General features: G+C 37.7%; 1 protein-coding gene across 3 annotated transcripts in view; it reads left to right on the top strand.

Annotated features, from left to right (window-relative positions):
* Positions 1-27,040, top strand: part of NPAS3 (neuronal PAS domain protein 3) — an 826,368-nt gene that overhangs the window by 145,839 nt on the left and 653,489 nt on the right. For 2 of the 3 annotated variants that reach the window (XM_070755787.1, XM_070755777.1), the window contains exon 3: positions 2,043-2,096. The exons of the other annotated variant lie outside the window; for it this stretch is intronic. In XM_070755787.1, the coding sequence (XP_070611888.1) occupies positions 2,043-2,096 (54 nt within the window). The remainder of the gene's footprint in view (positions 1-2,042; positions 2,097-27,040) is intronic. 3 annotated transcript variants of the gene reach the window in all.

Here is a 27,040-nt window from a genome sequence, read left to right as displayed (position 1 = left end):
ATTACCAGAAAAAAATAAATCTCCCAATTACTTCAAGATGGGAATAAAATTGGAGATAAATCCTTATAGCTATGCAATAGATTTGTAAATTACATAGTCATTACTGTAGAATTTTAAGGCTACATATTTAAATTTTGAATTATAAATTATATTTATGCCATTGTGAGGTTTTGTCTTTGCATTTCTTTCATTCTTTTTCTTTAATGAGCTACAGAGAGGGGGAAAGAGATATAATTCTTTTTTGATGAGATACATTTTGTCTTTCAGAAAAGAGAAATTCTGCTTACAATAACAGATAAGGTTAAATCTGAATTCTGGATTACACTGTTAAATATAACTATTTAAAAGATTGTGGAATAACTTTCAACTCTCAACAGTTTAGAACAGGGGTGTCAAACTTGATTTCACTGAGGGCTGCATCAGGGTTGAATTTGACTTTGGGGGATCAGGGTGGGTGTGACCAGGGTGGGTGTGGCCAGTTTGATATCACTCATGTCGTGGGCGCCTGTGGTGGACAGAGCACTCTGCCAGAGAAAACAGTTTCCCAAACTCCATTTTCAGCTGCAATGGCCTCCTGCAAGTCTTTGCCAGTGAAAACGGAGCTTGGGAGAGCTGGACACAGCCCTTCCAAGCTCTATTTTCACTGGCAGAGGCACTGCAGGCCGGTCCTTCACTGTTTCCAAGATGGCCCATAGGCCAGATCTAAGCCTCTGGTTTAGAACCAGCATTTGTGACTTGTGACACATTTGTGACCTTTTAATTCTTTTTCAAAAATATTGTTTCACTTGCGCACAGCATATGATATTTTTTCCTTTAATTTCTCTCTCATACATCATACATGAATTATTTATTTATTTATTTATTTATTTATTTAATTTATTTGGCACTCATCTTGCTATGAGATAACTCTGTCACTCATTATGTTTTTGATCCTTTTACACTTCCACTAAATTCTTTTGAGAAAGACAATAAAATTGTAAACTAATCAGCCTTAATAATGCCAATGCCACAGCATTGCTGTGCTCAGTAGCACTCTGTTTTGGCTTATTTTGGCCAAGATACTAAAGATCACTGCCCATCATCTTTGTGGCCTATCACCACTTCTCCACACCCCAAGGTCATACTGTTCTGTGCAAACTACATCCTGTAATTTAGAGAGTATCAGCATTCTGCCAACTTAGACGTTAATGTAGTCTACTTGCATTCAGTCATTTAATAACTTTTGATCATGGTGGTTCTGTTAACATACAGAAATTCAGAGTGAAATGCTGTGGATTCCAAACTAGGATTTAGAATTTCCTGCATTATATCATAATAGAACTCTTTTTCTCCCAGTCTAGTTTTCTTTCATTTATCTCATCCTGCCCTTGTTAAAAAAATTAAAAGTGTTGGTTATTTAGTCAATATTTATTATCTCACACCAGTTTTTTAAAAAAATTATTTGTTTGTTTGTTTGTTTGTTTATTTATTTATTTATTCGATTTTTATGCCGCCCTTCTCCTTAGACTCAGGGCGGCTTACAACATGTTAGCAATAGCACTTTTTAACAGAGCTAGGCTATTGCCCCCACAATCCGGGTCCTCATTTTACCCACCTCGGAAGGATGGAAGGCTGAGTCAACCTTGAGCCGGTGATGAGATTTGAACCGCTGACCTTCAGATCTACAGTCAGCTTCAGTGGCCTGCAGTACAGCACTCTCCCTGCTGCGCCACCCCAGCTCATTTATTTATATTTATTCAACTTTCCCCTTTGACCCACCTTCTTATAGTTTGCTATTACCCTTCCTTCCTCAGATTTGAATCCTGTTTTTGTGACTTATTTGACAATATTTCAAAGACAGCAATGAAATATATATCAAATGTTGTAGTCTGTTTTTATTTGTAGGTCTATTATTGTCTTTGGGATTTTGTGTCTATTGGCAAATAGAATATTTCTCCTTCTAATTACTGTTTCTTGACATTGCAGTATTAAAGAACAATCCTTTTCACTTCCTGCTGCCACATTCTCCCGTGAGTTAACCCTAAATTATTTTTTCCCATTAGAACAAGCCTGGACATGCCCATGGCAAGACATCATTCTTGGGTTACCCCTCCCAGGTAGGTTTTCTAAAGCTTTTTCAGAGGGCTATTACATCCCATTCTTTGAGGTATTGACTATAGAAACAGCCTCCAAAAGAATATTTTGCCTTAATTTTCCCCTCTCTTAAGCAAAATACTCAAATTGTCTAGAAAGATAGATCCGAAACTACTAGAAATCTTCACTTTTAGGATGTATTGTGGATTATACATTGCTCTGCGTCATCTAATGAATATTCAGTTTACATCTATCCCAGGAATCTAGTTGTGTATGAATTGCAAATATATATCTGTTGATTGACATGTGCATTTTAGATATATCACTAACTAGAAATAATTTTCAGAGAGATGAATACAGACGTTCTGTTCAGATTCTGTTCAACTTTTTAGGCTTTTAAATGTATTATAGTTCTGTGGAAGAACTTGATACTTTGGTTTGGTGCCTTTCAAAAGTGTCAGGGCATAAAATTGGTGACAGCAGTGATAGTGGTTTGGCGATAGAGTGGATTAAAATTTAAAAGGTGTAAGACTTAAATCTCAGCAATCAGATTACTAATATTTAATAATTATTCCCATGTTGTGTTTTGAATTTTATTGTTATCAGAGCAAAATAAAGGAGCTGTTCATCACATTGAATTAGTCATCAGTTTATTTTGCATTTTGGGTGAGGAATTTCATCAGTAGCTTATTTTCAGGTATTTTAAATATTGAGAAGAAATGTGCTATTTTGGACAATAATCAAGTTAACAAGCTGATGGATGATTGGGGTATTTCCTGGCCTTATTTAGGATACTTATCAAGCAGTAAACACTATTGCTAGGTAAGAACACCAATCAGTTTGTTAGTGCCTCAATCAGTATCTTTTATTGTGCTTTGATTTCTGCCTTAACTGAGATGTTTGACAATCACAGCAATGGCAAACAGCAGGACTCTAGCCCTTTAGCTGACAATAAAAAAGTCCCACAGTGTTTGCAAGTGATTGTCTAGTAAGAACAAGAAAGATGACCAAGATAAATAATGTAGCTTTCCTCACTCTTGTTATCTTCTGTGTATATAATGAAACCCCTATTCAGAATTGGAGTTATTATTTTTAATTATCATTATTCAATTTAGTTGGACACTTTTCTTTCTTGAAACAGGAGCTCACTTCATCTGGAAGACACTAGGCTGAGGAGAGCTGCTTTAATATATTACAGGAATTGCTATGTTTATCTAAAACAATATAATTCTATTGTAGTATTTTGTTTCCAACATCCCCTAAATTAACTTTGCCTGGATATTTCAGATAATGCAAGCTTTCTCAGTACTATAGCAGTTGTAAGTCAAAATACTTTGACGAGTAAATAGAATGTAAGGATCCTTTAGAAGCCCATATGATATGAATATGGGCACTGCGCTTAATGGCAGATAACATACAGAAGTTTGAGTTTGGTGGAGAATGGCAATTAAAAAAAATGCTTTTCATGTTTTTTTAACTAGAGATGATGTGTAAAGAATTAGTGCAATAAATGCCAAATGTATTATATTACCAGAAAGTTTCTTGCTGGAGAGACGGAGTAATGACACGGACACAAGAGCTGGATTTAAATTGGGTCATTTTTATTAACATAAATTTGCATAATTTATTCAATACTTTGCATAAATTAGCATAATCAACTATGACCCGGAAATGGACCTGCAGGGTCAAACAACTACTTCCGGGGCGGAAATGACGTTATGCCAAAAAACATTCCTGGGCAACTCATGGGTGTATCTCGATGCAAGTCCAGGTGAGGGCCAGGCCGTCACCTGCGACCCTGCCATGCTGTGCATGAGGGGGGTCCCACCGGCTAACCCGAATCCGGGAATTAAAGGTGCAGGACCCAAAGACAGGTTCCCCCCAGCTGCTCAGGCAGAAACTCCCTCCATGAGCTTGCGGAGAACCTGTCAATCATCCCCAAAGATGCCCAAGCTAGAACGCGCGGTTGCTAAACCACCCCAGTTTTCCGCCCCTAACCTGCCTACCCAAATGACCAAAGGTAAGCCAATTAACCTAATAAATGCAAGCACCCCCTAACCGCACATCCATCACCTCAGTGTGGAATGGGCGAAAAAACAGCTCTGCTAAGAGGCAGAACTGCAAAAAATTCCCATTCGGCCCCCTAAGGGCGACCCCTAAGCACACTGCAAAATAGTGGAGGGCAGGCGGGTGTCTGCTCGGCTCTGCAGTCCGGGCGAAAAGGGAGAGCCCCGGGCCTGCTCGCCCTTATATAGGGCAAGCAGGCCCCGCCCGGACCAATCAGGAGCCTGGCCAATTAGGCCCTGATCTCCCGAGCAAAGTCTCGCATCGCGAGACTTCGCCCGGGATCCAAAATGGCGGCCGCCCCGAGGGACCGTGTCTCCCGGTCCCTCCAGCAAAGCCTGCCGCCGGGTAAGTCCGGCGCTGCCATTAGCATAATTTGTACGGGTATTTTTAAATTTTGCCTTATCAGAAAATAAAATTTCTCAAAAGTATCTGGTAGACTGAGACTAGGAACTTTCTTTTTAAAAAAACCCTTTCTCCACCATTCCATTTGTATATCAATACATACATACATTAAAATATCAATAACATAAATATTTATACATTTTGATTCAATCAATCAAAAGGTCAGTATCTTATTTTACATCTGTTTTCAACTCCTGTTCTTCAGTCTGTTTTTACATTATACTCTCCTCCCTCTATTTCCATCTCTTCCTTCTACCTTTATCCTCCTTCTTTCCCCTTTCTATTTCTTTCCCTATTCCTCAGAACTTTCAATGGGCTCAAATTTGACAGGAGATCAAGCTCATGTCTTACAATCTGCCACCAATTGCTTAACTCCCAGGTACAACCAGGGATATATATTTTTTGTATATACGAATAATTCACTTATGTGGCTCATAATTACATAGCGCTGAATACAGTAATCAGTAGGTAGGAAAAAATGATGTATTCTATAAACCACTTAAATAGTTTCTGTTTTTTTGTAGACAAATTGATGCGTGGGTAAATCATGTTGTGTAATAATGTGCAAAACGTTTTCAGTTACATGTGTATTCCAGCATTGTATCAATCTTGGCTAAACAACCAAAAGTGCATTATTCCACCCAAACAAACTTTCTTGGTATTCTTTTTAATGAATCATCATAAACGCCTATTCAAGTGTCTGCCATGAGTAGACAAATGGTTATAGGCATTTTTATCCCAGTTATGCAACTGTGTGCCTGAAATACGTAGAAAATTATTTCCAGTCATATTTTATTCATAGAGGTCCAGTGGAAGATTACGCTAATCACTGGTCTACTGCCATTGTTTAATTTTTAATTTTTCTTTTTTAGATAAATCTTCAACTTGGGAGATTTTTAAAACGGCAACAATCTAGCTGGATAACAAAGCATTTGCTTTCTTTTATTATGAATATGGGCATATTTGTAGAGTAAAAGTTTATACAAATGTCAGTTTTTCATATGGAGGGGTAGATTGGATACTAGATGTGTATATTGTATAATTCCTACTTGATTTTTGGCGATTTTTTCATAATTTTGTTAATACATTTTCTTAATGTGGAAACCTTGTAAAGAAATTGTTAGAAAAAGTGTTAAATAGGGATATATGTGTGTGTGTGTGTGTGTGTGTGACATGTTTTTGCTGAATTTGAAAATTAAGGGAGACTAGGATAGATGTATTTCGGCCTTATTTTGGCCTCATACCCTCACTGGGACATGAACTTGCAACCTTTGCCTTATAAGGCAGAGAATTAACCTCTAGGACAGTGATTTTCAACCTTTTTTGAGCCGCGGCACATTTTTTACATTTATAAAATCCTGGGGCGCACCACCAACCAAAATGACACAAATAAATAAATAAATAAATAAATAAATACATACATACATACATACATAAATAACCCCCTCATATATACAATCCCATGTAACATCCCCTTATAAATACCTGTACAGTCAATCATCAATCATCCCTCCTGAAATTTATCCTACTGTCTCATTTCTGGGTACTTCTCCTGTCTTTCCCCCTTTTCTCTCTCATGTTTCTAATTTCTCTCTCTTCCTCCCTTTTTCCCTCATTCCTTCTCTCCCTCCCTTTCTCTCTCTTTCCTTTCTCTCATTCCCTTTCTCTCTATCCTTTCTATCTCTCACTTGTTCTTTCTCTCCCTCCCTTTCTGTCTCTTTCCTTTCTCTCATTCCCTCTTTGTCTCCTGGGGCTGACTGCGGCTGCCCTCCACCCCCCACCGCGGAGGGAAAGCATTTGGCATCGGCACCGCCAACCCCCCCTCCAGGAGCAGCAAAAGCCTTAGTGACGGAGCCGAAAGGGAAACGGCGCGATCCGTCACTTAGGCTTTTGCTGCTCCTGGAGGGGGGGAGGATTTTCTCCTCCCCACCCCCCTGGCAGCCAAACGTCGCTGAGGCTTTGGGCATCGGCACCTTCCCTTCCACGAGCAGCAAAAGCCTCAGCGACGGAGCCGAAAGCGAAACGGCGTGCCCCGTCGCTGAGGGTCTTGCTGCTCGTAGAGGGGTGGCGCTGATGCTCCCTCTCGCCGCCTCCATCTCCCCACGACCGCCTGGGGCCGCTGCAGCCGGCATGCTCCCGCTCCCACCGCCAGTGCCCTCCCGCCGGGCCCAAAGGACACTTGCTGCCGACGCCAGGAGACTCCAGCCGGGCGGGGCGCTGCCGGTGCCTCCGAGCTCCCACTCGCTCTCCTTTTTCCCGCCTTCCTTCTTTGGGGCCCAGCAGGAGAGCGCCAGAAACCGCGGCAACGGGCAGGAACCGGGGGACAGCTGCGAGTGGGAGCTCGGAGGCACCGGCAGCGCCCCGCCCAGCTGAAGCTTGGCGGCACACCTGACTGTGTCTCGCGGCACACTAGTGTGCCGCGGCACACCGGTTGGGAAACGCTGCTCTAGGATACAGTATCCAATCCCCTCAGCTCTGTATCAGAGAAGGGTTACATGTTTTTTGTGTCGAATCACCCTGGTATATTGAAGTAACATCACAGCTCCTTTTTTGCCTCTTGGCCCAACCCAGGGCCATTTCCAAGGCAGTTAATTTATTCATAGCCAACAACTATATTCTGTATGTGTCACATGTTTTTGCTGAATTTGAAAATTAAGGGAGACTAGAATAGGTCTATTTCAGCTTTGATGGTATGGCCTCATCAGCTAGCCATACCATCACTGGGACTAACATTCCTGATCATAAACAAATGAAAAATGCAATGAAAAAAATAATGTTTAGTTGTTTATTTTGCTTAGAAAAACCTCCCTCCCCGGCTGTGTGCAATAATGTTCATTTATATATAAATTAGGCAGAAAATTCCAAATTTTTTGAATAACTTTTGCATTGGTTTACTAATTTGAACATTCCATTTGTTTATTATCAGGAATGTTCAAATTAGTAAACCAATGCAAATGTATATATAAATAAACATTATTGCACACTGCCAGGGTGGGGTGGGGGTGGCCCATTTCTGAGCAAAATAAACAACTAAACATTATTTTTTTCATTTCATTTTTAATTTATTTATGATCAGGAATGTTCAAATTAGTAAACCAATGCAAAAGTTATTTTAAAAAATTGGAACTTGCAGCCCAATCTCTATATAAATGAACAAAATTGCACACAGCTTTTCTGAACAAAATAAACAATTAAACATTAATTTTTTCATTTCATTTTTCATTTGGTTGTGATCAGGAAAGTTCAAATTAGTAAACCAATGCAAAAGGGTTTTTAAAAAAAAATTAAGTAGCTAAAATCAACCTTTTTTAGTCCGTATCAAATAGACCTGGGAACAGTACAAATGTTTGTAGGTAAGTTGGACTGTTGGAAACTTCAAAAAAGTCAATGTTCTGCTATAGCACATTTCATGTCTGCAATTTTTTCCTCGCACACTTCAGAAAACTAGTCCACTAATGGTGTAATTGTGCGGTTTGCACAAATCCACATTAACTCAATTTAAACATGCCTGGGATAAACATATATCCATCCTAAGATAAAATACAGGAAATAGTATAAGGGCAGACTAGATGGACCATGAGGTCTTTTTCTGCCATCAATCTTCTATGTTTCTATGTATCCCTGAAAAAGGGCCTTCTCAGTGGTGGCCCCTTCTTTATGGAACATCATCGCCCCAGGAATACAATTCTCCCTCACCTTGTTGCTTTTCCAAAAGGCCATTAAGACATGATTTTGTCAGCTCATCTAGGGAGCTTGAATAGAGTTGGAACCAATCAAGTAGTTGACCTGAGTGTGTTGTTGCTAGCATTGGTGAGGCATAGTTTTATGTTGTAGTTTTTAATGTTGTAAACCACCCAGAGTCACTGGGATTTGGGCAGACATACCAGTATCTGCGCAATCTGAGGTTAGTTGGGAGAAAGATCAGAAGCAATGTAAAGCCGACGGTTATCAAAGGTGGAGCTGCTGCCACCGCAGCAAGCAGTGGCCAAAAGCCAAAGCTGAATCATGGCAAAAAGGCGACCGAGGGCTTCTTGGTGCAGTCTGAAAGCTTCCTTAGAACTACACTTCCCAGGATGCCACGTGCAGGAAGGGGCATTTGGCTGCTGGCGTCCATAATGAGTGGGCGGGGCTGCGGCTTCGACGCAGTTCCCAAATGTGTTCTGGGAGGAGGCAGAGGCTAAAGCGGAGTAAGGTGATGAAAGCCCAGACCTGAGGTGGAGGGGGCGGTGAGGGTTGCTGCTGGTGTATGATATAGTCCTGGTCAGGTTTTTTTCCGCATTAAGTTGCGGAACCCTAGGTTCCAGGGAACCCCGCTTGAAAAACACTGGTATAGACCTATGGCAATGTCATCCCCCCTCTTTATCAACATAAAGAGGGGGGATGACATTGCCATAGGTCTATACCAGTGTTTGCATTCAAATGCATTCAAGATTATTTTCATTATTATTGTGCTCTATTTCTGTAGAGATGTAATTATTTCTTATATATAGTGCAACTCTACCTCCTCTTTTATTTGGTCTATTCTTTTAAATAGTTTAAATCCCTCTAGCTGTGTGTTCCATTTGTGGGTTTCATCACACCAGGTTTCTGTATTGGCAACAATATCATATCTGCCTTCATTTACTTGAATCTCTAATTCACCCTGTTTATTCCTCATACTTTGTTTAGAATAAATGTATCAAAGGGAAGAAGGAAAAAAATACCTGTATTAGAATATTTCTTTTTAAACATTCTCCAACTTCTATTATTTTAAGCATTTTTATATCACTTCTCATTTAAAAGAAAATATGGAGCAGACGTGTTCGATTTCTGTAAATTTTGACGTGTTCAACTGTTTTTCAGTTGAAGGTTGATTGGTTTTAGTGCAATTCCTGATAGCCAGGAATTGCACTTCATACAGTAGGTACAACCAATGCTAAAATTAATTTTAATTTGATTATTTTAATGATGTCCTTTCTTTGCTTTGGAGAAATGGCATAAATAGAGAATGAGAATAGGAGAAGGTTTAAAACATCTGACAGATTGTGGCAAACCAATGTGTTCTGAGACGGAGGGTGGGAGGGTAGGCGAATGAATTTCTAAGGGCTGAAAATCATGATAGTCAATAAATATGATCTAATACAGTGTTTCCCAACCTTGGCAACTTGAAGATATCTGGACTTCAACTCCCAGAATTCCCCAACCAGCGAATGCTGGCTGGGGAATTCTGGGAGTTGAAGTCCAGATATCTTCAAGTTGCCAAGATTGGGAAACACTGATCTAATATATGCTTGGCAGAGCAAAAACAGGAAAAAATAAGCATCCGAGTTAGTTTTCCAGTTACATAGCTTCAATAATATCCAACTACAATGCAGCAGATTGCCAAGTGATGTTTCAGATTTTTCCATATTAATTTCATTAAAACATATTTTTATACTTATTAAAAAGTTGTTTCTCCTGTTTAAAGCTCCATTTCATGTCTTAGACATACTCTTCAAACCTTTGGAGTAATGTGGATTAACATACCTCTTCCATAGAATATCTTTATCTTGAATCCAAGATGTTGCCTCTTTCCCATACATCCAGATGTTTGGAGTAGAAATAGATTTGACTTTTGTTCTTTATATCATAAGTAATTTGATTGACTTAAAATTGTTCAGGTAGTGTATGCTGTGGTTTTAACACATGTTTTGTTGCATTATGAGAGGGTAGAGAAAGAATATTGTAGCACAACTCTGCCCCTTTTGTACGCCCATTGCAACATTATATACTGCTCAAAAAATATAGGGAACACTTAAACAACAGAATATAACTCCAAGTAAATCAAACTTCTGTGAAATCAAACTGTCCACTTAGGAAACAACACTGATTGACAATCAATTTCATTTTGTTGTCAGCACATTCAACTTTCTACAGAACAAAGTATTCAATGAGAATATTTTATTTATTCAGATCTATTATGTGTTATTTGAGTGTTCCCTTTATTTTTTTGAGCAGTATACAAATGCAATAAGTGTAACTTATGTCACAATATTCAGTTTGACTGAGCCATCACATTCTGCAGATGCCTCTGGTTGTTTTTATTAATTTACAACTCATGATTAATGTGCTATTACATTTATAGTATTAAGGTATATGAAATTATATATGTATAGTAATGGCAATATGTTGTTTTAATTGGAACAGTTGGATTACGTATAACATTAAGGTGTTTTTATTTTATTTTATATTGTGTGTTAGTATTGCTTCTGAATATTTATATAGAATTTCAGTGCCTAGAGCTTTTAGAAGGGAACAGGCTGTATACCATAAGTACCTTATATTTGTTTAATTTAAAATGGAGGTTCTCAATAAAAGCATATTTTAATTTGCAAATAATGTCACGGTTGATAATATCCACCAGGTATTTCATTTTTAATAGCTTGCCATATGCTAAATAAACTAGATACTTTTCACTGCAATATCAAATTGATTCAGTCTTTCTATAAATGCAAGGTTTAGCGTATCTGTGATTATTCTCCTTACTAATTTGTCCTGTTTTAGTAGAGGAATGGTTGTAGTAAAGCAAGTTGAAAGAAAAAGAAAGTACAATAAAATCATTTTGAACATTTTGTACCTGGATGTGTTTGTATAATCATTGGTACTAAATTTAGGAGGGATTATACTTTCTCTTTCTGACCAATAAGCTGACTTTTTTGTTTTTCTTCCTGTTTTTTTAATCTAATAATATATATTTAAATATGTAGGGACAAAGCTGGGGAGCGATTTTTCTTTAATCTATGCTATTATAAACACTTTTTTCCTGAATGTCTACATTGGTTTGTACAGTTCGTCCGTCCATCCATCCATCCATCCATTGTATATACCCAACCATTTAACACACCATTCAAAGTGGCATGCATTATCATAAAGAATCATGTAAAGTCCATAAAAATTTATAATAGAAAAACATTAAAAACAAACCAAACTTCAAAGCACAGAAGAAGTACAGAAAAACCTCAGGAGGATATTGGTGAAATTGCACTTCTTTCCCTCTTTCTTTCATAGAACGCTCTATCAGAAACATGCTGTTATATTGAACACATTTCAATTGTATTACATTTTTATATAATTTTTAAAATTAGAATATTTTAATTATTTTTGATAATTGGCTTTTTATTATTTTTCTTGAACATCTTAAGCTTCCATAAGCTGCACATCAAAAACATATATCATTTTAATTTAAAATTCATCTAAATGCAACTTAGTTCAGACAGTAAGCAATTTCCATACATCTGTTGTCAGCAGTGTTAAATGATAACTAGATAAGTCTGATGTTGGTTATAAATTTCTTCTTCCAGTCACAATTGATTACCAAGGCCAAGTCAATTAAAGCATCTCAGCCACATTTAACAGTGGGATAATAGGAATCAAAACCAGACTTTTACTGTAACATATATCTCATGAGATTATACATTCAATTTGAGATATATTTGAATAATATCAATTTAACTAAATATTGAATATATCTACTGAATGCTCCTCAGAGAACAGCTTTTCATTTTCTTTTTCGGGGAATGTAAATCAATATAGTTTAATTTCCTTTATAAGGCTTTTGGAAGGCACTTTTTGTATCAATAAAGTAATGTGGGTATGTATATCTCCTATCATATATAAAATGCAGTGATATATTGCACAAGGTTTTACAGTCTTATTTTGCTTAGTTTTTAAAGTTCAATTATTTAGAAGATGCTAAATAATTTAATACTTTAAATTTTAATTATCTGTAGCAATTATCACTTAGTATTCTGTTCCAAACTGTTAATCACAATAGATTTCACTTCCTTTTTAATCTTGAAAATATTTAAAATATACTGTCTTATCAGGAATATTCATTCTTTTCCTTTCAAAATACACTGCTCAAAAAAAATAAAGGGAACACTTAAAAAACAAAATATAACTTCAAGTAAATCAAACTTCTATGAAATCAAACTGTCTACTTAGGAAACAACACTGATTGACAATCAATTTCATATGCTGTGAAAAATGGAGTAGTGTAGTGCAAATGAAATATTCAATGACAATATTTCATTCATTCAGATCTAGGATGTGTTATTTGAGTGTTCCCTTTATTTATTTTTAATAGTATATAATACAAATTCATTCTTTCAACTTTTCATTTTCCATCTAGACATTTCTGAAAACTTCCATAACATTTATTCTCTATTATTATGATTGCTATGAAGATATGTGATCAGTATTTGCCTATATTCAATGTACATACATATATAGACCAAAATTCTATATGTAAATTACAAAAGTAAGAAACAATGTAATTTCTTATGAAGCTTTTGCATTTGAACCTGCTATTGGAGAATTGAATAAATGGGAAATGTTTCTCTTTTCCTCATAGTGTTTTTTTCCCTTTTTGTGAAGAACATGTAAAAGCAAGCGAAAAAAAGAATGTATAATTTAGTTTGGGCCTCTGCACAGAGGCACATAGTGTTCCTCACCTCTGTACTATGTATTGCCTTTCTCTAGTTGATTATGTATAATCCTGCAAGGATGAGCCACACTTCCAAACTGTAAATTGATGCTGTGTGAGAGAAAGAACACCAAATAACCATTTCCATGTGATGCCAGTCTTTGCTGTACTGGAGCAGCCTATACAGCACTGCAGTGAAGATCGTTGTTATTCAGAAATTGCCTGCAGGTAGAGATTGAACTGAATTCACAGAACTCCTGTTTTCAATGCTAATTGCTCCTATCATATTTTCAGTAGAATGTAGGGTTGGCTTTGTTGTTATTTTTAACATAACTTTTACAGTGGGAAAGCCATATTATCCAAAAGAATACCCTTGTGCACAGCTTGGCTTTTGCTAATCTATATATACAATATTATGTTTATTTGTAACATATTTTTGCTGATAATTAAAACAGGAAATGTTATGTAGTTTATTGTATATACATTTATTGTTTATTTGTTCAATGTTTATTGTTTGTTTATTCTATATAAAATACAAAAAAACTAAATTAAATACTCAAGTTCAAGCTTTATACAGAAAAGTTTCTGTAAACACTACTACTATCTTCTTCAGATTACAGTGGTCCCTTGACTTTCGCAGGGGATACATTCCAAGACCGCCCGCGAAAGTCAAATTTCTGCGAAGTAGAGACGCTCCATTCCTTCCTTTCTTCCTCCCCCTCCCTCCTCCATTCCTGGTTTTACTTACCCCCAGAACCCGCAGGGGCAACGGGGCGGAAAGCTGGGGGCTTTGCTGCACTCTAAGGTGCAGGTGGTGGCGGCAGAGGCTGGAGCAGAGGCTGCGCAACTCAGCTGCTCGGCGGCTCACGTGTCTTCTGTCAGCTGCCATGGCAGCAGAAGGTGCAATCTGGGCAGCTAGGGCCTTGGCGGCAGCAAAATTATTGATGGCAGCAGTAGCAGGGACGTGTATGCCGTCGAGCAGCTGAGATGGCCCGGCGGCGGCGAAATCAGTGGCAGATGAGAGAGAGGTGGGAGGGGAGGAGGCACCGATCTCTGGGGTGGCAGGGGGTCGGAATATTCCAGTGTTGCTGGGGAGAGCCAGATATGGTGGGTGCCACAGAACTAGCCATTCCAGGGGAACGAGAGATCGCTGCTTAATAACGATCCCTCATTCCAGCTCTGTGAGCTCAACACAGGGCACTGGTGATGAGTGCAACTTTGGCTCTAGGCTCAGACTACTGCTACTCAATGCCAGGTCGGTGGTAAATAAAGCTCTCCTCATCCGGGATTTGATCCTGGATGAGGAGGCCGACCTGGCATGTGTGACTGAAATCTGGCTGGGCCCAGAGGGAGGAGTTCCTCTCTCTGAAATTTGCTCAGCCGGGTTTCAGATATGGCATCAGCCTCGACCTCAAGAAAGGGGGGGGGAGTGGCTATTATAGCCAGGGAGAGCCTTTGCTTGCGTAGACTCATTGCTCCAGAGATTGCGGGTTGTGAGTCCCTCCTAGTGACGTTGGACTTAGGGGTTCAGGTGGGCTTGTTGCTCACGTACCTGCTTCCCAGCTGCATGTCAACAGTCCTGCCTGTGCTGCTCGAGGAGGTAGCCGGGCTGCCGGTAGGATTCCCCAGATTCATTGTCTTGGGGGATTTTAACCTGCCGTCACTCGGCGAAACCTCTGGATTAGCACAGGAGTTCATGGCCACCATGACAGCCATGGACCTGACTCAAGTAGTACAGGGTCCGACTCACGAGGGGGGGCACTCATCCGACATGGTATTCCTCTCCAAAGGAAATTTTCAGCTCAATTGTGGTCATAAGTCAACGACTACCTGTACTTGAGATTTTGCCACAAGCATAGTGACATAAAACATATTGCTGCTGTATATAATCCCATCCAAACAGTGCCAAATAGAAGAAACACAAGATGTTAACACAAGATTTGACTTGGCCACATACAAAATCTGAGAACCCAATGATAATGTTTGAGAAATCAATGGTAGAATTTCTTTCAAATACAGTTATAGAACTTGAAGAATAGAATCTATAACAGGATTCTTTTATCACCTGTATTAAGAACACTAAATTATATACAAAAATGTATCTGGGAAAGATGTAAATAAATGTATCTGGGAAAGATGAAAAATAAATATAGCAATTTTTTTAAAAAATTGCAGAATTTTGATGAAACCAACTAATGGCAGAATATATGTGACAGAGTGATATGTTCTGCAAATTCTTTAAATCTCTTGCTGCTTTATTGATTCTGTTTTTATGTATTAAGGAACTACTATTATTGGATGTTGTTCAAGAAAACAATTTTTGTTGAAATTTTACATCTTAATAAATGAGAAGCATAAGATAAGAAATAATCTTATTTCTTACCACCAGCAGATGACAAATCCTGAACGTCGTTAGCTTTTATTACAATGAATTAATAATACTAAGTATAAGAACTTTTTACAAGTAGGTAGTTAACTGTTTCAGTCTTTGTTTTATGGTGAAGAATAACATTGATTTAAATTACATTTAATAAGCTTCATCTGAAATACAATAGACAACTGTGTAATGTACCGTATGTGTATATTTGCTAACATTAGGCATGCAGACACACTTATAAACACCTCTCCAGAGGGAATGACCCAGCAGAATTTTGGTACATCATCCTACACTTGAATTAAAAATGTTAGGTTATACAGAGTTTAAATTGGCTTTATTTATTTATATGAGTTTGTTTCAGATTCTTACCTAAGCATTACTTCATTATAGAGACCAATGTCACATTTTAATCATATTTTGTACCCGTAGGGTTTTAGGTTTCCAACAGACCACCTGTCTTAGACATTAAAAAAAAAACATGGGACAGATGGGAAGATGAAAGAACTTGTCCTTGAATAAAGAAATTCTTACACTGTGTGAACAGTCACAGGCAAGGCTATCCAATATATCAAAAACATATATACTCTGTTTCTCTAGCATTGCTCTATCATGATTGCAATTTTCCTTTCAGTAGCATAAATACAGAATTCATTTATCTATTTCTTGAGAGAATAATTTGCAAATTCTGTCTCTTGCTTATGTGATCCATGAATCTGATGAAAAATACTGTCTGAAGTGTATTTCAGAAACAAGAGTCTGCATAATGTATACATATCAAACCACCTACTGGTCTTGGGTTGTTCATTAATGACATGAAACTCTGACCATCCATTTGTACAGACCTCTGACACCTGATAGGTGCAATATATTTTATTGTGAAAAATGTAGAACTACTAAAAAGAGAATTTTGCCAAAGCATATTAAATTGGATTTGGAAAGCTGACATTGAATAACAATGTCTGTTACCATATGTTGTTGCAATTTCCTTTGAAAATATGCTTGATTTGTTCTGTGTTGGTACATCCAAGAAATTAAATAATTTGAATAAATCAAACACTTGTTTATTCCATGTTTCCATTAACAAAACAGACATGTATTAGCTCTCAGATCAGCCCATGAAATGAAGATTATATGTACAGTGATACCTCATCTTACAAACGCCTCGTCATACAAACTTTTCGAGATACAAACCTGGGGTTTAAGATTTTTTTGCCTCTTCTTACAAACTATTTTCAACTTACAAACCCACCGCTGCCACTGGGATGACCCGCCTCTGGACTTCCGTTGCCAGCGACGCACCCGTTTTTGCGATGCTGGGATTCCCCTGAGGCTCCTCTCCATGGGAAACCCCACCTCCAGACTTCCGTTGACAGCGAAGCACTTGTTTTTGCGATGCTGGGATTCCCCTGCTGGGATTTCCCTGCAGCATTGCAAAAACACAGAAGTCCAGAGGTGGGGTTTCCTATGGAGGGGAACCTCAGGGGAATTCCAGCAGCGCAAAAACGAGCACGTCGGCTGGCAAAAGGGGTGAGTTTTGGGCTTGCACGCATTAATCGCTTTTCCATTGATTCCTATGGGAAACATTGTTTCATCTTACAAACTTTTCACCTTAAGAACCTTGTCCCGGAACCAATTAAGTTTGTAAGACAAGGTATCACTGTAGTTGTGCTGCTCAGATTTAAATGTAATTCATGGTGAGTCAAAGCTCTGGCATAAGTGATGGTAATTTTAATCAGAATAGAGCTAGAAGGACCTTTGGAGGTCTACTAGTCCAACCCCTGCTCAAGCATTGGACCCTATGCCATTTTACCCAGGTGTTTTTAAAAAAATATCTGGTGATGAAGCACCCATGACTTATAAAAGCAACCTGTTCCACTGGTTAATTGTTCTCACTGTTAGGAAGTTTCTCCTTAATTCTAGGTTGCTTCTGTCTTTGATTAGTTTCCAGTCATTGTTTCTTGTGTTACCTTTTGGCACTTTGGAAAATAAGTTGATCACCTCTTCTTTGTCATGGCCCCTCAAATACTGGAATACTGATATCATGCCACCTGTATGCCTTCTTTTCCATTTACTCGCCATACTTTTTCCAAGTGTCAGTATCTTTTTTTGTGGTTGTTGTAATATGATCCAAACTGGATGCAGTACTCCAGGTGTGGTCTTACTAAGAGTTTATAAAGCGATACAATACATTGTATGATTTTGAATCTAAACCAAGGATTGTATTAGTTATTTTGGATGCTGCTTCACACTGCTAACTCATGTTTAAGTGATTATCCACTAGAACTTCAAGACTCCTCTCACTGTTACTGTGTTTCGGCCAGGTTTCACCTAACGTCTATTTATAACTTTGGTTTTTCCTGCCTAGCTACAAAACCTTGCTGTTCTCCACATTAAATTTCATGTTGTTCGATAAGGTCCATTTTTATCTGTCAAGATCTTTTGGATCCTGAGCTTGTCTTCAGGGGTGTTATTTCTGCCTGCTTAGTGTCATCTACAAATTTGATGAGTTCCCCTTGTATTCTCTCATCTAAATCATTTATGAAGATATTTAAGAGTACTGGGCCTAAGACAGAACCTTGCAGTACCCCATAGCTTATTTCCTTACATGTAGATATAATACCATTAAGCACTACTCGTTGAGTATGGTTTGTTGCATAATAATGTCGACCAAAGAATTGTGCAATATATAGATTGACATCATTACATTTAATCAATCAGGGATTGGTGCAAAAATATGATGTTTCAAAATTAATGGATCCAGGCAGGGGTACTCTGAGACCTATAAAATGCTGTCAGTAATACTCAATAGGGAGATTAAACATTGTAATGGATCACCAATGGAATAGAGCTGAAATCAATTATTCTAGAAAGAAAAAATGAAGAGTAAATTATAAAGAAATATTAAAATAAGGTAATAGGTTCAAATGAGAATTTCATCTTAGCTTTCTAAGCTTTCTTCTTCTTTTTGGGAATACAGTAAACCTAAAGTAGCCTAACACTTAAACTTTCTGTGATCTGAAGATTATTTTCTACTTCTATTTGTACCAATTGATTATATTATCTCACATCCTGCTTTGAACCATTGAGAGGAAAACAGCATTTCTGAAGTTGCTATATTCTTGGGAAGTTTAATTTTTGTCTTGTGGCACAATAGCACAAACTTAAAGTTAATTAGATAAAGCTTTCTCTAGAATTGTATGGGCATTGACAATATATACCTGGCTGCAAGTCATATATGATCTAGCAGTTTAGTTTTCTGAATGGCTTGAAAATAAAGCCCAGATCTAATTCCATCATGTTTCAAGGAACAGAGAAAAAAGGAAGGGAGAAAAAAGAAGATGTTTAGGTAGTTTGTAATACCGAATATTAATCAAATAATGTGAAAAGTAACGTGCTGTAATTGAACAATAATATTTGTGTTTTTCCCCCTAGGAATTTAAATGATAATACACAGCAAGAAATATATGAAATGTCTTCCCTTGCTATGTCCTTAATATGTATATTTGTTTAGCAATCGGTAGAGACACACACATGCCTAATATTGAAGGACAGTATGCATGTGCCTAATACATTAGAGGAATTGTTCAAGAATAATTCATCTATGCAAAGATTACCTCTGCAAGACTGCCAAGGTCACTGAGACTTTGGATTATCTGCTGCATAAAATGCTATTTGTGTATTTTAAAGAGGTAGCTTTTACTTGCTTTTATATTTCTTTTTGAGAGCTGAAGTGTGAGAGTCTGAATTTTGTAAATTTCGTCTTTTCACTACACATTTTGGTACAATATTTAAATAGGTTGAATGTGGATATTTGGTAATTCAATTGAAGCTGTTTCCTTCTCGTTTAGTTAATTTTATTTCGATTGCTGATGAAGAAAAATAATAAATTATAACACTCCAAACAAGACGCTCATCTTAGAAAAGCTTGCAGTTTTCATTGTCATTCAGATATGACATAATATAAAGAGAAAACTGAATATAAATTTAGTACAAAAGCTTTGTAAGTTTATATTTATGTCCTATGATGCAAATTTCAAAATTTCAGAACAGAATTCATACTCAGTGTAACGGATACGGGGGGAAAAACAAATTTATGTAATACAAATACAGTACTGGAGTTCTCACAGTTAGTCATATAAAATAGATGAATAGCACAGCATGTAATGTAGTAAGCATTACACTTAAAAACTCAGTTCAGTTAATCATTAGAATGAACTGGCTGCAGAGAGGAGACTCTGAATTTTAAAAATGGGCATGAAAAAGCATTTGAGTTAGATTACAAGTAATAAGGGTATGTACGTGCTTACAGAATGACAACAGAACAAATAACAAGCATTTAAGTAGTCATCCTGAACCTACAACTGCATCAAAAATAAAATTAACTATAAAAATATGAAAAACATTAGTGAGGAAGCACAAGACAAGCATCATTTACGATCTATGGCAGTAATGGCATACCTTTTCAGCACCAGGTGCCCAAACCAAACCAAACCGAGTCCATGGAGAGGGGCGGCATACAAATCCAATAAATAAATAAATATCTGCATGCACACACACCAGAGCATTGTAAACCCAAAGGCCAGCTGACCGGTGTACATGTGTGCATAGACCACCTGCTCTTCAAGTTTCCTGTGTGTGCATGCACGCTGGTCAGCTGGTCTTTGCGCATGCCAGAGCCCAAGAAACCTGAAGACCCAGTGCATGAGAAGATGCATGCGCACTCCAGAAACCAGAAGAGCAGGTGGCCAGTTTGCGTGCCCACAAAGAGGGCTCTGCATGCCACAGATTCACCATCACATACCTATGGGCTTCCAGGACTGTGTTAAAATAATCCTGGGGTATTTAAAAAAAAACCTTTTGTCCAAGGAACTAAACCAGAGTAATTAGAAATACAGCAGAAGGTTTAAATTGGTAAAAAGGTATATTATAGTATGTTACAAGTTTGGATTAGTTGTGTTTCAGATATTTAATAAGATATTTTTAGTCTGTTTCTTTCATGATGTCAATGGCCAGAAATATTTAAATATGTTAAAGGGTTAAATAGGGTTCAGGAGGGAAGTGTTTTTAACAGGAAAGTGAACACAAGAACAAGGGGACACAATCTGAAGTTAGTTGGGGGAAAGATCAAAGGCAATATGAGAAAATATTATTTTACTGAAAGAGTAGTAGATCCTTGGAACAAACTTCCAGCAGACGTGGTTGGTAAATCCACAGTAACCGAATTTAAACATGCCTGGGATAAACATATATCCATCCTAAGATAAAATACAGGAAATAGTATAAGGGCAGACTAGATGGACCATGAGGTCTTTTTCTGCCGTCAGTCTTCTATGTTTTTATGTTTCTATATTGAATATCTGTTTTGTTCATTTTCAGTTAAAACATTCTATTTATTTATTTATTTATTTATTTATTTATTTATTTATTTATTTATTTATTTATTTATTTATTTATTTATTTATTTATGCATCCATCCATCCATCCATCCATCCATCCATCCATCCATCCATCCATCCATCCATCCATCCATCCATCTGATTTCTATGCTGCCCTTCTGAGACTGAGGGTGGCTACAATAATATGGACATATTGTAATATGGAATCTCTCTAGTTTATATCATAATGTATCAATTATACTTCCTCTTTAATTGATGGATGGCTTTATTTTAATTCTTATGCTTATTTGTTAGACACTTAGCTTTTAAATTGTTGATTTTATTATTAAGTCCCCACTTTTTCTTACATATTGAAAAGATGATGATGATGATGATGATGATGATGATGATGATGATGATGATGATGATTTTAACAATACGACATAGCAAATGAGATCACTATGCTGGATTTCATATTTCATCACCAGCCGGGCGCTTCCCAAGCACTAAGACTGCGTGATGTAACGCCAAATTATGTGTGCCGATCCCAGTAAAGCGGCCTTTTGCAATTGACAGATGGAGATTTTATGAATTCCAATGGTTTTCAAATGTCTGCTGAGATCCTTAGGCACTGCGCCCAGCCAGTGCCAATGTGCCAGGAACCATTGGGACCACTTTCATTGGCTCAACAGGCTCAAACTCAACCCTGACAAGATGGAGTGGCTGTGGGTTTTGCCTCCCAATTACAATTCCATCTGTCCGTCCATCACCCTGGGGGGGGGGAATTATTGACCCCCTCGGAGAGGGTCCGCAACTTGGGCGTCCGCCTCGATCCACAGCTTACATTAGAGCACTATCTTTCAGCTGTGGCGAGGAGGGCATTTGCTCAGGTTCGCCTGGTGTACTAGTTGCGGCCCTATTTGGACAGGGAGTTATTTCTCACAGTTGCTCATGCCCTCATCACCTCGAGGTTCGACTATTGCAACGCTCTCTACATGGGGCTACCTTTGAAAAGTGTTCAGAAACTTCAGATTGTGCAGAATGCGGCTGCCAGATATGCCCATGTTTTGTCATCACTCTGCAGCCTGCACTGGCTGCTGATCAGTTTCCGGTCACAATTCAAAGTGTTGATTATGACCTATAAAGCCCTACATGGCATCAGACCAGAATACCTCCGGGATTGCCTGCTACTACACGAATCCCAGCGACCGATTAAGTCCCACAGAGTTGGCCTTTTCCGGGTCCCATCGACAAAACAATGCCGTCTGGCGGCACCCAGTGGAAGAGCCTTCTCTGTGGCGGCCTCGGCCCTCTGGAATCATCTCCCCCTGGAGATTAGGATTGCCCCCACCCTCCTTGCCTTTTGCAAACTTTTGCAAACTCATCTATGTTGCCAGGCATGGAGGAATTGATATATCCTTAGCTGTTTTGACTTTATGTATGGTGTGTTTGGGTTGTATGATTGTTTTTAATAGGGGTTTTAAAAACTGTTTTATTAACATTGGATTTGTGTATGATGTTTTACTTGTTGTGAGCCACTCCAAGTCCTCGGAGAGGGGCGGCATACAAATCTAATAAATTATTATTAATTATTATTATTATTATGCCAGATTCATTGCAGCTCAATTTTCAGATCTTCATATTTTGCTAATTTCTCTAGCTGCTTCTCCTCAATTCTGCTGTCTCCTGGGATTGCGATGTGGATGATCCATACTATCTTTTTCTCCACAATCATGATGTCTGGTGTATTATGTTTCAAAATTCGGTCATTCTGAAGTCAGAAGTCCCACAGTAGTTTTGCTTGCTCATTTTTGACCACTTTTTCGGGCTTATGATCCCACCAGTTCTTTGCCACTGGTAGATGGTAGTTCTGGCACAGGTTCCAGTGGATCATCTGTGCCACACCATCGTGTCTATGCTTGTAGTCAGTCTGTATGATTTTTTTTGCAGCAGCTGAGTATGTGATTGATTGTTTAGTCTGTTTGTTTACAGAGTCTGCACTTCGGATCGTCTGTTGATTTTTCAATTCTGGCTTTGATAGAATTTGTTCTAATGGCCTGTTCTTGTGCAGCCAGTATTAGTCCTTCTGTCCCCTTTTTGAGCATTCCACTTGTAAGCCATGACCAGGTGTTTTCTTTATCCACTTTGCCTTCAATCTTCTCCGAGAAGTGACCAGGCAATGCTTTGTTCCACCAGCTGTCCATACGATATTGAGTTACAGTTTTCCTGTACTGGTCCTTAGTTTGCTTCACCTTGAGAAGCTTCCTATTGTTGACCTTTAACAAGGCTGACTCTTTGCTCTCCTTCACATAGTCAGCTAATGCATGTTTCTCTTCTTCCATTGTCTGCCTCACTTACAAAAGTCCTCTGCCGCCTATTTTCCTTGGTAAATATAGCCTGCCAACGTCACTGAGGGGGTGTAGCGCATGATGTATTGTCATTAATTTTCTGGTTTTCCTGTCCAAGTTGTCTAGTTCTGATTATTATTATTATTATTATTATTATTAGTAGTAGTAGTAGTAGTAGTAGTATTAGTATTATTATTCCTGTCCAAGTTGTCTAGTTCTCATTGTTGTTGTTGTTGGATTCCAATGATTTTTCAGGAAATACTTAGTTTAGCTTTTCTCCATACAGAGATTTTTCAAAAGTTATCAGGTATCTGATGCTTTGAATGATTTAACAATTCCAAATTCATATACAGCTCTTACATATCAATTGGATATAGTAATAAAAAACTCTCCTTTTTTACAACCCATAAATCCCTTAATTTTGTGTACAGTTGGTGCGACTGGATGGAGCTGAATATTTACTGGCCGGATGCCCTTCCTGATACCATGTGGAGTTGCAACAGATATATTTTTTTTGTGCCCTGAGAGAGAAACATCTACCACTACCTAGGATTGAATTCTCAACCTCCTGAGTGGGAGGTGAGGGTCTTCACAACTAGACCACCACACTGCTCTTAATTTTAGCCAAGTGCACATAGCAATGGCAGGAAATATTCTTCTGATATAACATTAGAATAGAATGGAATGGAATGGAATGGAATAGAATTCTTTATTGGCCAAGTGTGATTGCAGACACAAGGAATTTTTTAGTGCATATGCTCTCAGTGTACATAAAAAAAAATATATATATTTGTCAAGAATCATGAGGTACAACACTTAATGATTGTCATAGGGATCAAATAAGCAATGAAGAAATAATCAATATTAATTAAAAAATCGTAAGGATACAAACAAGTTACAGTCATAAACTCATAAGTAGGAGGGAATGGGTGATAGGAATGATGGGAAAAAACTAGTAGGAATAGTAGTGCAGACTTAGTAAATAGTTTGACAGTGTTGAGGAAATTATTTATTTAGTAGAGTGATGGCGTTTGGGAAAAATTGTTCTTGTGTCTAGTTGTCTTGGTGTGCAGTAATTTGTAGCAACGTTTTGAGGGTAGGAGTTGAAACAGTTCATGTTCAGGATGCGAGGGGTCAGTAAATATTTTCACTGCCCTCTTTTTGACTTGTGCAGTATACAGGTCCTCAATGAAAGGCAAGTTGGAAGCAATTGTTTTTTCTGCAGTTTTGATTATCCTCTGAAGTCTCTGTCAGTCTTGTAAGGTTGCAGAACCAAACCAGACAGTTATAGAAGTGCAGATGACAGACTCTATAAAACTGTATCAGCAGCTCCTTGGGCAGTTTGAGCTTCCTGAGTTGGCGGAGAAAGAACATTCTTTGTTGTGTTTTGATGACATTTTTTATGTTATGTGACCATGTTAGGTCTTGAGATATGATAGAACCTAGAAATTTGAAGGTCTCTACTGTTGATACTGTGCTGTCTAGTATTGTGAGAGGTGGTATGATGGGAGGGTTTCTCCTAAAGTCTATCACCATTTCTACGGTTTTGGATGTGTTTACTTCTAGATTGTGATGGTCACACCACAAGGATAGTTGTATGCCCATCTGTATGCAGTTTCATTGTTCTCTTGAATGAGTCCGATCACTGTTGTATCGTCTGCAAACTTCAGTAAAAAAGTTATAATTATATATATTTATAGTATAAAAGCTGTGTGAATAATCCAATGTAAGCAGAAAAGCAAATTAGTTCATGCATTTTAGTTAAAGAAAAACCGATAAATTGCAATCTACAGTGTTCCCTCGATTTTCGCGGGGGATACGTTCCGAGACCGCCCGCGAAAGTCGAATTTCCGCGAAGTAGAGATGCGGAAGTAAATACACCATTGGACAGTATCACAAGCCTTCCCTTAACACTTTAAACCCCTAAATTACCATTTCCCATTCCCTTAACAACCATTTACTCACCATTATTACTGGTACTCACCATTGAATAAAGACACTTAGTGATCCTGACATTTATAAACATAATTATTTATTAACAATAATTATTTTTTTTGTTATGTATTTGAAAAAATTAATAGTTTGGCGATGACATATGACGTCATCGGGCAGGAAAAACCGTGGTATAGAAAAAAACCCGCGCTGTATTTTTTAATTAATATTTTTTGAAAAACCGTGGTATAGGCTATCCGCGAAGTTCAAACCCGCGAAAATCGAGGGAACACTGTATTTAGACTTTACCCTTCCTCCTTTGTGTATTTCATATTTTTAATACCATAATAGTTAATATTTAAACATGTATCTTAAAAATGAAGCTTGGGAGATTTATGTTGATTTGTTTTCTTATATATTTTTAATGTCTACAGTAGATATGTCATTGTTATTCCGCACGACTCATGCATGTTGCTTGCATAACTGCAAAACTGCAAATAATAGACTACACTGAAATAATTATATTTTGATAAAGTCAGGTGGGCCACGTAATTCTGGGAGAAAATCATGAAAACATTTCTTCTTATAGACAGCATGCACTTTAAAAAAGCATGTAGAATTAGTTTGGTTAGAAAATGTCTACACAGTTCATTTATTATTTAATCTTATTTTACTTTGTACAGAGAAGCTATCTGGCCTAGTGTGAGGCTTCACACAGCCAATTACCTCAAGGTGTTTAGTTCATATATTATTTAGAGCACAAATCTTGTACAGGTTGTCCATTGATGACCCTGTGAGGAGTCTATAGCGAATGCCTTTCATCACTGTTGCCTGACTCTTTCACAAGGGAGGCCTGCTGAGCTAAGCAAGGCAAGACAAGGGAGGATTTGTGCGATAGCGGAAAGATACTCAGGTTAACTGACAGAGCACACAGTAGAACTGCTTCCACCATTTCAGGACGAAAACGAGAAAGAGGGGGAGAAAAGTCTCCTTAAACTAATTAGACATTATTGCTTAAGCAGATAAAATATTACCCTGTAAGATATGTTCTGAAAGCAACTTGATGATTTAAGGCCGCTTTCTTACGACATTCAACTTAGTAGCAAGCAATTATCTAACATGTAGACAGGAACTAGTGTGAAACACAGCTCTTTCTTTATTTGAGGTTGTTTCTTCAATTCATAATGACTGTTTTGACATGTGGAGCCTTATCTAGCAAGGTGCTCTTGGGATAGCCTGGTAGGAGACTTAGACTTGTCTAAGTACAGTAATGGGCTGGTTGGAACTGATGAGTTCGTATGCCAATAATAATGTCTAGCCTAGGCTGAAAGTGCCAGGCATTTAACTGGGGACTGGTACTAATTTCAGAACTAATACTGAGCTGTTCCACCTCAGTGCTTTCAGCAGGTGGCTGAAACTGACAGTGTAAAGGGAAAAAAGTGAGGGGAAATTACCATTATAATATAGAATTTCTGTGATTGAATTGATTATACTGTCAAAGGGAACCGGCTACACTTAAGACAAGAGGGAAGTTTTTTAAAAGAGTTCCTCAGACAATTTAGCATAGTTGAATATTTGAAAAAGATGATATAGCAAGATTTTTAAAATCCAGAACGTGTGAAAGCTATTCTTATTTACTTTTATTTATTCTACATTTATAGAACTCAGGGCTTTTTTTCTTATTTTTTTTCTTGTACTTCTACCTATTGTAATTAACGTTCTCCTTTATGCTAAAGGCAAGGCACATCTCTTTCTTCAGCTTGTTTTTCTAAAGCCATATTTACAAGGCAGCAGTTCTGCAGAGTGTTATATGTAAATGAAAATTTAAAACTATTGAATTATTTTAGCTATGACCAGTTTGTTATAGAAGACAGAGATAATTGAATGCCTAATGCAGAAAATTAAAGTAGTCCCTTTGTGTATTAAAAACCATTATCATAAAGCAAAATGTTACTTTCCAAATGTTTTAAAAATATTGATTTATCATAATAAAATTAATAATCTCAATGCTATTTAAATATGT

Source organism: Erythrolamprus reginae, chromosome 1 (genome assembly GCF_031021105.1).
Source record: "Erythrolamprus reginae isolate rEryReg1 chromosome 1, rEryReg1.hap1, whole genome shotgun sequence".
NCBI classification, from domain to species: domain Eukaryota; kingdom Metazoa; phylum Chordata; class Lepidosauria; order Squamata; family Dipsadidae; genus Erythrolamprus; species Erythrolamprus reginae.
This window is presented reverse-complemented; position numbering and strand designations above follow the sequence as displayed.